Source organism: Cyprinodon variegatus, unplaced genomic scaffold, assembly GCF_000732505.1.
Source record: "Cyprinodon variegatus isolate N-32 unplaced genomic scaffold, C_variegatus-1.0 Scaffold22, whole genome shotgun sequence".
NCBI classification, from domain to species: domain Eukaryota; kingdom Metazoa; phylum Chordata; class Actinopteri; order Cyprinodontiformes; family Cyprinodontidae; genus Cyprinodon; species Cyprinodon variegatus.
In genome coordinates, this window is record NW_015150475.1 from 1,014,979 (window position 1) to 1,030,218 (window position 15,240).

General features: G+C 36.3%; 1 protein-coding gene across 1 annotated transcript in view; it reads right to left on the reverse strand.

Moving 5' to 3' along the window:
* The window catches only part of tspan4 (tetraspanin 4), a 169,284-nt gene that overhangs the window by 24,728 nt on the left and 129,316 nt on the right, over nt 1-15,240 (reverse strand). The window contains exons 4-5 of the mRNA XM_015391053.1: nt 9,085-9,186; nt 3,925-4,056 (exon numbers count right to left, since the gene is read on the reverse strand). Of these exons, the coding sequence (XP_015246539.1) occupies nt 3,925-4,056; nt 9,085-9,186 (234 nt within the window). The remainder of the gene's footprint in view (nt 1-3,924; nt 4,057-9,084; nt 9,187-15,240) is intronic.

The window sequence follows — 15,240 nt, forward strand, 5'->3', positions numbered from 1 at the left end:
ATATATATATATATATATATATATATATATATATATATATATATATATATATATATATATATATATCCCTACAAAAGAATCCAACTTCTATATACCGGAACGACAGGGTTAAACCTGAATTTACCTCGCTAACCCAGTAATCCTGCTTCGTGGTGCAGTCCTCTTTTTTTTTCTCTTTGAGCAGAACAACATATAGGTGAAAACATTTAGCTTTTGGTCTCATTTTACTACAACTGACCCTGGTCCTCAGGGCACACTGCCCTGCTTGATGTTTTCCAGCTTTCACACAGCTGATATCTATTGAAAGCATGTTATCAGGTTTTGCTGGAGTGCAGTCATCTGGATCCGGCCTGTTAAAGTTGGGAAACATCTAAAAAATGCAGAACATTGAGCTTTGAGGACCAGGATTTAAAACCACTGCACTAGATTATCTTCTTTTGAGTTTTGCTACTGCTACATAACTTTGTGCTGTTTGCTAGTTGATGGTGCAATTGTTTCATTGTAATTGTTTTGTATTGCTTTATATGAGGCATAATGGTAATGGGAGGATGAGCTGAGTTTCATAGGTGGGAAAGCAGATGCTCTCCATGTACCATGCTGTTTAAAACACCAGGCTTTTCTTGTGACAGATAGTTTTTTTTTCTTTTAGTTTAACATACTCAGTCTCAACTATTTTAATGAGCATATCAGCTACTATTGTGGCGCTGCTCTATATACTGGTAGAATGAGAAAATTCACACCTTCAGTTTTCTTTCAGACAGAGATTTTCAGACCTAGCCAAACACTGTCAGGCAGGCTGGGAATAGTTGTTTTTTTTTGGGAGTATTGCTCCTGTATTGTATTAATATAGAATAAAGAAAAAGCAGGGAGAAAGTCAATCTCCTTGCTTAGTGAGAACAAAAAGCCTAATTCCCGTCCATGCTGGTATTCATGTCGACTGCTTAGTTCACGTTTTTCTACTGACCCACTATATCCTTGTGACCACACTCATTGCTTAGTAATTTAAACACGTCACTGTTATTTTGGCTAGACTCCAGCCACCAATATAGATCCATTACAGTCTTACTTTGTTTTCCTTCTTCAACTTAAATAGGCTGCTGCTGCTTTTCATCATATACTTTTTACATAATCTCTCTATTTGGTCCATAGGACCGAGGTTAAATTATCTTGTCAGGAAAACAGCATATAATTGCTTTCATATTAAAGTAACAACAGAATGTCATAAAAACTGTTTTGTTTTTTTTACTTTTTGCACTTCCATCTAGCAATTCTATTAAAAGTACACTAATAAGTAGGAGTCCAGTTTTGGAGTCCATGAATTACAGGGTGAAATGGGATTCAGCCAGTGGCGTAACCTGGCTTGATTATTCCCAGCTCTAGCCAAGAATGATTATAATCAATCAATCTTTTTTTGTCTCTCGGGAAATAAGAAATGTATTGATCCGTCCTATGATATTAAATTATACAAAGAAGTATAATCTCCCAGCTTTGGTAAATGCAACATGGGCATGATGCTATGACCAATCAAAGAGAAGTTTGTCTGGAAGCAGCACTCATGTATGTTTTATTGGCTATCAGTGCTGATACTATTTAGAGTTTCACATGAGGGATTTTGCTTATTCAAGAAATAAGGACAATTAGTTGTTTCTGAGTTAGCTGGCAGTGGGCAGAAAGAGCCACCATTGAACAGGTAAACAAAAAAGTCATTTTGTTTTCAAAATTATGTGAATATCCTGGAAGCTCATTCATGTGGACAACATGATATCAAGCTTGATATCCTTTTAGCTGAAGACCCCTCCATGCACATTTGTAGTAAATCCAGTGGTGAGTTGGTTTGAAGAACTCTATGATGGTGGATAGAGAGTGGCCTCTGGTCAGGTGCAGCATGAGATCCCCAATCCTTCCCCGTAACTCTGCCTCAAGCGACTTTTACCTGGTTAACTCTAGGGGGTCTCATGTGGAATGGACCAAGCTCAACATGTAGAAGCAGAAAACACTTTTAAACACTTTTTGGTAAGGGATGAAATTATCATCTGGTCCTGTGAACCTGCAAATATTGGGTGGCATGTAGTACCAGGAAGACCTGCTGCCTGATGTTTAGTTACACCAACTTCAGCACACCAATGAGATCGCTGTGAGACAGTTATGCTGTGTTTAAACCTCTCACATGGTTTTCAATAGGAACTGCTCTGGAATCTGACTTTGTGTGGTTAGCTCGGTGTCTGTGACTCATGTGGAGTCGATACTCCCAACTTAATAAACTATATGTGGCCGAAAAACAGCACGAAGCATATTTTGTCCAGCTTTGAGGATTTTATTTCTTCTAACTCCCGAAAGTTGGTTTAAACTTTATATAATTTCTACCAAAGCAATACCTATACAGTCCATCCATCCATTTTCTGTCATGCTTATCCCAAGGGGGGCCGCAAGAGCTGCTGGTGCCCATCTCCAGCTGTCTACAGGGCGAGAGGCAGGGTATACCCTGGACAGGTCGTCAGTCCATCGCAGGGCAAGACAAACAGGAAAAACAACCATTCAAACACACACACTCACACCTGAGAAGAATTTAGAGAAGCCAATTAACCCGAGAGTCATGTTTTTGACTGTGGGAGGAAGCCAGAGTACCCGGAGAGAACTAATGCATGCCCAGGGAGAACATGCAAATTCCATGCAGAAAGAATCTTCTTGCTGCAAGGCAGCAGTGCTACCCGCTGCTCAACTAAGCAGTGACCTCAATTCCTAAACATAATTAATTTCAAAATTCAAACTGCATTATCTTACTGTTAATTTGTATATAAAGACCCAGATGAAAAAAAACACATAGACCTTCTGGGAATATCTCTGAGGCATATGTGGTTAAGATTAGAAAACTATAATCGTTAAAACTAAAAAACTAAACTATAATCGTTATATACTGTTACAGAAAAAAAATGCATTTTATTTTAAATAAGTACTTTGATTTTTTTGTCCCAACTTACAGCAGTCCACCAAGTTCCTGGGTTGTCCAGTCCACAGTTGTCACTGTACTCCAGGCAGCAAGAGTCTGGCACTCGAGTGGCATTATAAACCTCAAACCAGTCTGTATGGTTGGTGACTCCACAGCAGCGAAACTGCAGAATAAACAGCATCAAGATGTATGAGATATCATTATAACTACTCTAAATTCCTCCTGAANTCATGTGGAGTCGATACTCCCAACTTAATAAACTATATGTGGCCGAAAAACAGCACGAAGCATATTTTGTCCAGCTTTGAGGATTTTATTTCTTCTAACTCCCGAAAGTTGGTTTAAACTTTATATAATTTCTACCAAAGCAATACCTATACAGTCCATCCATCCATTTTCTGTCATGCTTATCCCAAGGGGGGCCGCAAGAGCTGCTGGTGCCCATCTCCAGCTGTCTACAGGGCGAGAGGCAGGGTATACCCTGGACAGGTCGTCAGTCCATCGCAGGGCAAGACAAACAGGAAAAACAACCATTCAAACACACACACTCACACCTGAGAAGAATTTAGAGAAGCCAATTAACCCGAGAGTCATGTTTTTGACTGTGGGAGGAAGCCAGAGTACCCGGAGAGAACTAATGCATGCCCAGGGAGAACATGCAAATTCCATGCAGAAAGAATCTTCTTGCTGCAAGGCAGCAGTGCTACCCGCTGCTCAACTAAGCAGTGACCTCAATTCCTAAACATAATTAATTTCAAAATTCAAACTGCATTATCTTACTGTTAATTTGTATATAAAGACCCAGATGAAAAAAAGCACATAGACCTTCTGGGAATATCTCTGAGGCATATGTGGTTAAGATTAGAAAACTATAATCGTTAAAACTAAAAAACTAAACTATAATCGTTATATACTGTTACAGAAAAAAAATGCATTTTATTTTAAATAAGTACTTTGATTTTTTTGTCCCAACTTACAGCAGTCCACCAAGTTCCTGGGTTGTCCAGTCCACAGTTGTCACTGTACTCCAGGCAGCAAGAGTCTGGCACTCGAGTGGCATTATAAACCTCAAACCAGTCTGTATGGTTGGTGACTCCACAGCAGCGAAACTGCAGAATAAACAGCATCAAGATGTATGAGATATCATTATAACTACTCTAAATTCCTCCTGAATCTTAACAAACAAGCTGAAAAATGAGTGGGTTCCAACATTTTTAAACTCCTATCTACAATATGAAACAATTGTTTTAATGTATTTATTTGCAAAACACGTCTGACATAGTCCCCTACTGCTGCTGCATTATTTTTCAAAACCTTCTTGTCTCCTGCTTATTCCCACATCCTTCCTCTTTGTAATTACTATAGATTTTTGATAAGAAGACATGACTTTCTACAAAATGCACTTCATCAGTGAAATGATAAAGTGTCCCTGATCCAGGAGTATTGCTGTCAGAGCCATTCCCAAATGCACAGCGTGCACAGAATTGCAACGTTGTGTTCATTTAGAACTTGCTTACCCACTTGGTGAATTGCTCAGCAATTTATCAAAAAAACAGAGCTAAAATTCATAAGTTCCCTGCTGAGCTTGAAAATAAATATTGGGATTCGGACTCTTTATAAAGTTGTTTAGATTTAACCAACTTTAAACACCAAGGGCAACAGCCCACATATTTATTTAAAACCTACAGAAGAATCATATAATCATTTGCTAAATGGCAGAAGATTAAATGAGATTTTTATACTTTAAAGACAGAATTTTATACTTTAAAGACAGAAGCTCTTTGTATTATTTGCCTAAATGTAATTTGGGGAAGACCCAGATGATGGTTTCATGATGTTGGAAACTCCTGGTTAATTCACAACATTTGAGTTTATTAGGGGGAAATATGTCCATAAAGCCTTTATGCATCACACAGCTCATTTCTGTTGCATAATAAAAAATATTGAAATAACTTAAGGCAACACTGTGTAACTTTTAGCCGATAGGGGCACTAGTTCACCAAATTCCACGCTTAAAGTAACTGACAGCTCTACACAGTCACTCTACACAAACACTCTTCGTGTTTTGTAATCGGATGGTAGAAACTTTTTGTACCAACAGATTAAGATTAAGATTTGAATGGTTAATTTTTTTGAAACAGTTAAACTTATACACCAAATCAGACTGTTCATCCTCTACATGGGCAAAATCTTCAAACTGTTAAATAGAAGAAAGGTGTTATACTTGTATCTTAACTTTTAAAAAATTGAACATACAACAAAATGATCAACCATTTTGAATGCATCAACCAAACCAAAATCCAAAGAATCATCAATGATTTATTATATATATCGCATATTAAAAGATTTTCAATAACTTTCCTTCAAAGAACACCAACCAATAACATTTAAATCTCTACATTTCTTATTCACACCAGAGAAACACATACAGTGTATTCAGTTTTTTTTGTCAGAGCAAAGTGTAGGGCTTTGTTTTTGGAATCCTATGTATCTTTATTGCATGAATACTTCTGAGGGTCAAGTGAGAGGGGCAGAGATGATTTAAGGTGACCTGGAACCAGCCTTTCAAAACACTTGAACACTCCAGATGTAAGAGGCTGTAGTCATTGAGTGAAGTGATGTTTGTCTGCTTTGGCACTGGGATAAGGGTTGAGGATTAAAAAGAAGCAGGTGTACAATGGTGTGTGATAGTGAAAGATTAAAAGTGTCAATGAGGATCCTAGCCAGCTGTCGAGCACAATCTCATAGCACCTAGCACTCAATCCCACCTAGTCCAGGGGCATTTGTGGCATTAACAGTTCTTAACTTCCTCTGACTGAAGGTTAAATGTCTGATCTGCAAGGTTTGCTTTGGGAAAGCTGTTTCCATTTGGATTTTTTGAATCAGGTAAGAGACTGGTTAAGCTTTTAAACCAGCAACGTATTTGCAGATGTTGATGGACCTTTGCTACCCCTGAAAATTTCAAATGCTATGTCTTCTTGATATAAGGTTGTCTTCAGTCCTTTTGGAGGACACTTTTGCTGTTTTGATGCCTCACTTAGGGTTTGATCTGGCTGCATTTCTCACCTCTTTATTGTCTGTTTTACAGAATAGGTTGCCTTCCTTCAAATATTATCATTCATCCATTTTCTGTCTGTTACAAAAGATAACTGCTTCAGAGTATTCCCCTGGGTCTTTATTTTTAATATACTGTATTTTAAGCTCTTGCAGTTAGAGAAGTGGCACTAGCTTGCCAAGTCTTAAAAATTCTGATAATGGATTTCAACTTCTTGATATATCCTCAATCTAGTGCATTTCACCCTTAAGTTGGACATTTGACATGCTGCACAAACTTTTGAAACTAAGTTCCAGTGGTTGAAGACACCAGCTGCAATAAAAAGCCCATCTGAATGAGATTTATGTTATTTAACAATCGCCCTTCAAATGCTTAACTGCAACATTTGCTATTGAGTTAGGAGCTACAGTACATAAAGTGCTGCAATGAAAACTCTTTTGGGTATTGTTACAATCTTTATATAAACAGCTGTCATATTTCTGTTGAGCAGTGCATATAAATAGCAGTGGTGTCTCTGGTCTAATAGGCCTAAATACTTGTAAAAACAGCCACACGCACTACGCTTTACTGGAAGCCTTGGCTCTGTCACTAATGGTGTGTAGTGAAGCCTGCTTACACAATACCAATATCAGGGATACAAGGGTGACTGCAGGTCTTGCTGTTTATCAGAACATTACTGTCCTGGATGTCTAATTGTGATGATGAGCAGAATTTCAACTCATCCAAATGATCCGAAACCTGGTGTTGGAGACAAGGAAGCTGGGAAACTGCGGTCTGATAGGATTCCTTCTAAGCCAATTCAGTGTGCCAGCTTCAAAGCAATACCTTTGGTAATCCTAATTAACCTATAGCAGAAAAAGGTAAGTCAGGTTTTACATCACAGTGTAAGCAAAAAAATGAAAAAGGTTATGCATCTAATTGATATACTGTGTTTGTAAATATCAGTTCAATTGTAAATACACTTCCTGTGAGTGGCTTAAAATGCTATTCAAGGTGTCCTTTGGTCCGAGGACATGTGTCTGATTACTCATTCAGTGACTCAGCATGAATGAAAGACGTCTGGGAGGAAGGGAGTACCAGAATGAGACCTGCCTTTTAATGGTCTTCCTCTCCAGCAGAAAGTTGCACTGATCTTGCGAGGATAAAAGCACACGCTCACAGTTATCTACACTTTCAAACCATAGCTTGTTCATGTAAATTCTGTTCATCCTGAAGAACCCTGCAGGTTATCATCCGCTCATAGCAATGCAGACCTGCATTTATTTGCATAGCAATAGATTCCACTACCATCATTTATGTCTGTACATTCGCTGCATACACTAACTAAAATACAAACAATAAACCTACCAGAGACTTGACTGCATGTGTGAACACAATAAAGAGCCGAAGCTTGGTTAATGAAATAAAGCTACAAACCATAGCAACGTATCCAAGAGCCCTGAGGTGCACAATCTATCATTTGAATTCTCCCTGAGGGCTTTTTCTTTTACATGGAGCATCCACCTTAATTCCCAATCAAGGCTTCTCATATTGTGTGTTATTTGCAGAGGAATAAAAAAAAAAACACAATGGAAAAAGCACATCAAAGTTAGAGCTGGAAACAGAGATTAGCTTTGTAATGTTTGTGTCATTTTTCCCTGCCTGCTTTTCACCAGGCTTCTTAGATAATGAATGCACAAAAAGCCTAACTACTGTCACATGTGTACAGAGGTTCTCAAAGTGTGCACTCCTGTTAGACTTTTTCAAAGAAAAAAATGGCATTCTTATTATAGTTAAGAAGCAAACAAGTATATTAGGAAGAAAAAAAAAAGGTATAACAATATAAAAGTTAATCAGTTTGACTTAATTTAATGATGCAGTCTTTGTAATTATGGATCCATCAGCATCTCCTATCTTGACTTGATAATATTTGGTTAGTCTACCTAGCTAAAATTCTCGAGCACTATCAAATTATGATCTAAAGACATGTCTTGATACCCTCCCCTTCCAGTGAAAGCTTTAATTTTTCTGTTCTAAGCAAATTCTGCAATCGATTTTGAGTTATATCAGGGCACAAATGTAATCCCAGATTATCTGTAAATTTTCTACTGAAACAGCAGAGGCCAGATTTGTAGCTATAGGTATGGACTCCTTTAGGCGATGCACAGTTTTGTTTTTGACCCAAACATACATGCATTTGAAATTTTAATATAGAACCTTCTTGTCACATGTTCAACACGCCTAGTAGCCAATTTACTACTAGACTCAGTTTTTCATTGATATTGAGAAATGTCTGGTTTCTTTAATTCATTGTTGTCCCATACTTACTGTTGGTTAGTGACAGTCTGATATATGATGCAGTGTTATTTTTGAAATCTCTTGACTCTTATTTTAACAATAAAATATCATATTCTATAATTGTTTTCATTCTTCGCACAAACTAAAAGATGCAAATGCCAAGAAATTCTTATTAGTATGGCCAAATTTTTATTTTTATTTTTTCAGAATAATCACAATTACTATAACTGTTTACAGCCATGAACTCATGAAGGCTGAGGATTAAAACAATATTGAAAGGTGTTTTATTGCAGTTTATTGCATTAGTTTAAGGTGGTGAACACCTTGCAACCATGTAAACACAGTTTCTAGTTTTTTTGTAGTTGCAGAAATCAATATTTTCTTTTTTTTACCTGAATTGTTAATGACATGTCATAATAGCAGCGGGATTAGTTTTAAAATTACTAATCAAAGTCTCCTTTTTATACTCAAAAACTTGCATTTAAACACTGATGTGTGATTTTAGATGTTTAGTCAAATTATACTATAAATATACACACCATGTGGACATGCATTGTAAAATGTTTTTTCAGTGTGTCACTACTCAAAAGTAAAACAATGTCACGAAGTAAAAACAACCCTTGTCACATGAATAATGCACACAAAATTTCAAGTATCTCAGCTTGTGACAGCAAGTCTCTAGCTTATGTAGCTAAATGGTGCCAAGTTTAATATTGAATGGTCTGCAAGTATTTTATGCAGGATGACTTAAGTGTTTTATCACCCAACAATCTCATGCACTCAGTTAAGACATTTCACATCTTACATCAGTTTGTACGATCATCCAGGCGTTGGTCAAACCAACATTGCCTTCAGTCCCGAAAAGCTGCAGGCCCTTCTTCAAATCCCTCTGAGCGTAGTGATCAATCTGGGGGAAACAAGGTGAGATAGAAAGAGCTGCTTTAGAGAGAAAACTTAACAAACATCAGTATTGCATCTGCTTGAGTTGTATTAGATGTTATTATTTGACTTTTTTTTGTGGCAGCAAGTGGTTTCGACTAAAGTGGTGACAAAAAGTACAGTGCCATCTGCTAGAAGGGGAACTAATAGAAACTAATCAAAGCAGTGTATAAGATCTATTAGTATTTATATATATAAAGTTGCATTTAGCCAAATAATATGCACAAGGCATTTTATTGTTATGGAAAAAGGTTAAATTGTGATTACATTGCTGCTTCTCATCAAAACATGGAACATTTGTGAGCTTTAACTCTAATATTTTGATCTTAATCCAGTAACCCGAGAGAAAAATAGCAGTTGGCTACAATATGCTAACAGGTAAAGAATTTAAAATTTTCATGTTGTGTTAGAACAAATAAATCAAGGTTAGAAGTCTGGGACCAAACTCGATTTTATGGGATGTTGTTTAGCGGCTGTTTGATTAAAGCAGATAAATACACCTCAATGTGGGTTTTGTTTGAACCCACAAATTGGCCCTGTGAAACTAAACAAACAAGATAACAGTTAACAAAACCAGATTTTCCTGTAAGCTTTTAAGTCGTCAAAAACAAATCGTAGGTGTAAGGAGCGTCACGGGGTGAACCTGATTACATTCAGAAACTGCCTGACAATTTCTTCAAAAATACACTCATTCAAATTGATAGATTTATCAGCATGCATAAATGGTGTGGAAAAAAGTTCCAAATACACACAAAAGGCTTGGTCTTGTGCAAATTTGTAAGGTGATATCATCAAGCATCAACAAAACTGACCTCTACTAGTTTAAAATAATAGAGTTTTGCTGTTTTATAATAGAAATAACTGCTCCCCCACAGCTCATATTCAGGTTCATGCTTTCAAAATGCATTGTTATATCTGACAGGATCTAATGCCGTTGAACAACACGAGCCTTTTAGCTGCAGATCCTCAATAAAAAAGAGCTGACGTTTCTGTTCAGAAAGCAATATGTTTTTTCATAAGTGGGTCATGGTTATGTCAGGATTCCCCAAATAAAAAGCAATGTGCCAAATAACACAGAGTCACTGCAGGGAACGGCAAAGCAGACAGCGAGCAAGAGAACAAGAATGTAAATAATGAATGATTAAAATACTTGCATATATTTGCTCATGTGAGATCACAGTGTTTAGCAATCATGTGTCTACAACTTCTTGTGTTTGGTTTAGGAAAAGGTTTCCTCTCCTGTATTATATTTTCCAGGAGATTTCATATCATTTCAAACTACTTCCCAAACAGACTTAATTCTATTAATTACTACAAATTAAAAACCAACAATAACATAACCCTCAATAACATGCCCTCATCTTTGAGTTTAATGAAACCGCTATAATTGCAACTGCTTTGCTTTCCATCATGGAGCACAGATATCACTATGGTCATCTGAAACTGTGTTAAAATGAAGCACTTTTAAACTGACACTGTGCTGTGACACGTTGAATAATGCTGTGAAAGTTTTGATCAATCAAATGGACATTATGAACCTTGGAAAACTAAATTCCATAACATTCTGTGACATTAATAATGTTGAGCCTTCTGGTGGAAACTTTGCTCAATTTACTACAAAAATCATTAAACGACTAGAAAGTTGTTTCACACAGCTGGCTCATTTAATTCATTTATTTGATTGGAAAGAGATAAATCTTATATGCAGATTTAATTAGCTTTATCTGTTCAGTTAACATAAATCAGTGACTATAGAAATTAAAAGGAAAAAAACAAGAATACTTATGAATGAAAGGTATTAAATAAGTTGTTAAATTATCTATTAGTCTGTCTTGAGTTGGCCTCCATCTTCCTCAGTTACAACATGCATAAATATATATATATATATACCTGCAGTTTTTAGGTCTGGTGCATTCACATGTGATCCACTATATAAGGACTAAGTAATCTCCCTTGCTGAAAGATCCAGCTGGGAATGGATTCTAACAATCCAAATAGAGTAATTTTTAATTAAGTTATTCTTTTTTTTAAATTCTCCAGAGTGTTTGTGGCATAAAATAGTTAGTATTTAATGGAATGTTATCATTTCAGCTATTGATGGTCTTGGCCTCATTTAAGATACATAATTTTGCTAAAGGTTAAAACTTATGATAAAAAAAAGCTGATAAGAAAGCAACATACTCAATATCTACACTTGATTATCTAAATCTACAGATATCTACTGCAAAAAGATAATAAAAATTATTATTATTATTATTATGATAAATGATGGCTTGGGTTTAGGTGTTAATTTGTGTTTCAAACCACTTGAGTTATTTACTTAATAAGAAAGAGGCTGCAGTATTACTTTATTCTTTTATGTGTGCTTTTGTAGTTTATTTGTTTGTTCTGTTATTTGTGAATTTGCATTTTCATTCATTTCAGAAAACTGTGGACTGATTAGTAAATCAGGAATCAGAAGATTGTTGTTTAGAACTGTGGAGAGAAGAAGGGATATGATTAAATGAGTTTCACTACTTTATACCCCTTTAANCTCTGTGACTCAAGTGACAGCTATGAGCTGCTAACAGCCACATTTCCACAACAAAAGGAGTGTCCGCAGGAGGTCCAAAGGAACAAATGACCCTCTTGTAGGGCTTTTAGGTAAAAAGGTAAATTGACCCCTCCGTAGAAGTTCTAGTGTTAAGACATAAATCACTGAACTGTTCATACCATGTAATCAAATATATCATTAATTATATAATATATTTTCCATACTGTTTAAATTTGTAATGAACAATTTTACTGGATTGTGTGGAATAAATTAATTCTGTTCTTTCATTTATCAATTTCTATTTATGGAGGTGGCGATATTTTCTCTGTTATCTAAATCCTTGCTTATTCCTTTTTAGAAAGTGGCTTGTATTTATCAATAGCTTTTTAAATTCTTTTAAAAAAGAGTTTTCAAAATTCTTGGAAAAAATTTAAGGTGGAGAAATATACCTTTAGCTGCTATGTTTAGTTTAAAGAGTGAAAAAAATAAAGTACAGGTTGGCAAGGCAGAGAGTGACATTGGAAGTATGTTCATCAGGTGATTAAGGATGAAGATGGAAAGGTACTGAAAGGTCTAATAATTGGGATGGAAAACTTGAAGAAATTCCTTACAAATTTCCAAAAAAGTTAAAAAAAACAATCCTCTGGACTTTGTTTTCCAAGTTTGAAGACATCTCGCTTTCCATCCAGGAAGCTTTTTCAATTCAAAATGTCAGAATTAGCCTTGAGTTCCAAACTTTATAGAGTAAACCAAACAAAGCCTTATTTTGGCTTAGTAAACTGTCAGGGTTTGGTTGAGGTTAGAGGACCCAAATGCAGAGGCAGGGAGGCAGAGGTGAGTTTCTTGAAGGTTTGATTGAATGTTCACAAACAACTGAGGCAGGAATCCAAAAACCCAACATGAAAAATGTAAAACAAACCAGAACCATGGAGACATCACGGGAAAACAATCATGAGGAGCAAGGATAAGACGAGGTAAGACGAAGTAAGACGAGGAACCAGCACTGAGGAACTGCACAAGGAGAGTATTTATGGTAGACTGAACAAAGAGAGGACTAACAAGCAGATTGGGAGCAGGTGTGAAGAGAGGAATCCAGAAAGGAGCTAGGAAAAAGGAGATCAGCACAAAAGGGCAACAGAGGGCAACAAATAAATGCATAAGAACTCAAATATATCCAAAAACACAACAAAATAAAAATTTAACCAATAAAACTAGAAAACATCAAGCAAAGTAAAACTGAATACTCAAAAGAAAACACCAGAACAAAGACTGTGGACAGTAAACATGCAAATTGAACCCAAAGAACAGGAATGGGGAGTCATTAAAAAGTTGAGAAAATTACAAAGAACATAAAGCAGAAGGATTGAACAATGTGGACGAGGAAGTAGCACGGATAAGTAAGAATGAGGTAAGGAAGTCATTAAAAAAGATGAAGAATTGAAAGATAGTCAATCCTGATGACATGCAGTTAGAAAAGGCATTTAGTGTCCCACAGTGGGGAACTTTGGGTGAGATAGTTGTTAAAACAACTAGACAGAAGACACATGACAAAGAACACACAAGGTCAGCATAGCTACAATGTGATTTTATAGATCTTGTGAAAGCATATGGCAAGATGTCTGCAGAGAATTAGTTTTGTGTGAGTCAATCTGATAATGTAGACATTCCTTTAGGGAAGAGTAGGAAATGAATGGGAGAGGCAAGACAGTGGTGAAGTGTGCTGTAGATGTGACAGAGGAGTTTAAGGTTGAAGTGAGACTGCATCAACGTTTGGCTCTGAGTCCTGTCTTGTTTTCTGTTGTGATGGACAGGTTGACAGATGAGGTTAGACAGGATTTTCAATGGACAATGGTGTTTGCAGATGACACTCTGATCTCTGGTGGGAGAAGGGAACAGGTGGAGGAAAATCTATAGAGTTGGAAGTTTGCCTTAAAGAAAAGGAATGGACAGCCTTAGCAAGACAGAGTACATGAGCTTCAACGAATGAGAGGGATCCAAGTGGAGCCATGACGTTATTGAAACAGCTTTATGGATAGGGAGGATTTAGAGTATGTAAGATCAGTAACCCAGAGTAACAATAAGAGTGGAAAAGAGGTGAAGGAATATGAATGGACAAGTGAGGAAAAAAAAGAGGACCAGAGAGTAGAAATTTGGACAGAGTAAAAGAAATATTATTTTACCATCCCACCATGGGGAAATTTGTAATTTGACCAAATACTGAGGGAGCAGTTTGCTGTCACACTATGTAGAGCACAGCAAGCATTCCAAGGTTAAGGGTATTTCTCAGGGACCTTTTTTGAATAGGTTCTGATCTATTGAAATCTCTAACTCTACTTCCTGTTTAGTTCAGTCAAGGGTAACGTGACGTAATATAACGATATTACGCTTTGCATGGCCTCCTTAATTCACTTCAATGGATGGAAACATATCTTGTTAAAACTTTAATTTTTTTCAACAATTTTTGAAAGTTTGCTAAAAATTCACATCACATTTGGATTGAAATATGGCTAGTACCGTAGTTGCACTGAGAAAAGAAGAGGCAGAAGATCGGGTTAAATAGTGACAAATGACTAGCTTTTTTAACCCTTGAAAGGTAAAATCTAAAAGAAGAACTAGTAAGTTTTAGAAGTCTTAACGAAGCTAGAAGTTCTCAGGTTCTACTCTTTTCAAACAGGAATAAACTTTCTCACGTTAAATCTAAGCTGGTCATTAGTTAAGAGTGACTCCTGCAAAACTGCTGCATAGAGACAAGAAATGACTGCACTTGTGGCTTAGCATTGATGTTGTCCTCAGGACTTCACTCGCCCTTTAGCTACACAAGGCTAAGGAAAGACGGGCTATCAATTATTTATAAGGCAGGGATAGAAGGAAGGATAAGAGATGTACATTGGGGAGAAGAACAGAGGAGAGACAAGATTAGGAGGAGAGAGGGAAGGAAGGATGATATGGGTGCAGGGGAAAAAATAAACAGTCCAAAGACAGATGAGTCAAGAATGACTCAAGGGAGGCATAAGTTAGAAACACTTTGAAGGACAGATGATACAGTAAAACAACTTCTTAGAGAAATATTGTAAAATAAGTGTTAGCGAGCATAAAGTCAGTATTATATGACTTTAGAAGGCACTGACTTCTGATGACGGGAAATAAGAGAAAAATGCCAGTTTTAATCTAAGAAAAAACTGTGCATTTGGCATGCTATACCTTATTGCCTGGGGCATACAAGAACATTTTTCAATTTAGTTTTTATTGGTTTGTCGATTTCTGCCAAAAATGTAAATCAAGGCAAGGTAAGTTTATTTGCATTGGATTAATTTAATCAATAACACAAATCTAAGTGCGTGGATATATATATATATATATATATATATATATATATATACATATATATATATACATATATATATATACATATATATGGCGTATGAGAAAAAGGCACCTTTGGTATGCGGATTTACTGTAACATAACATAATTAAATCCCCATTTAATGT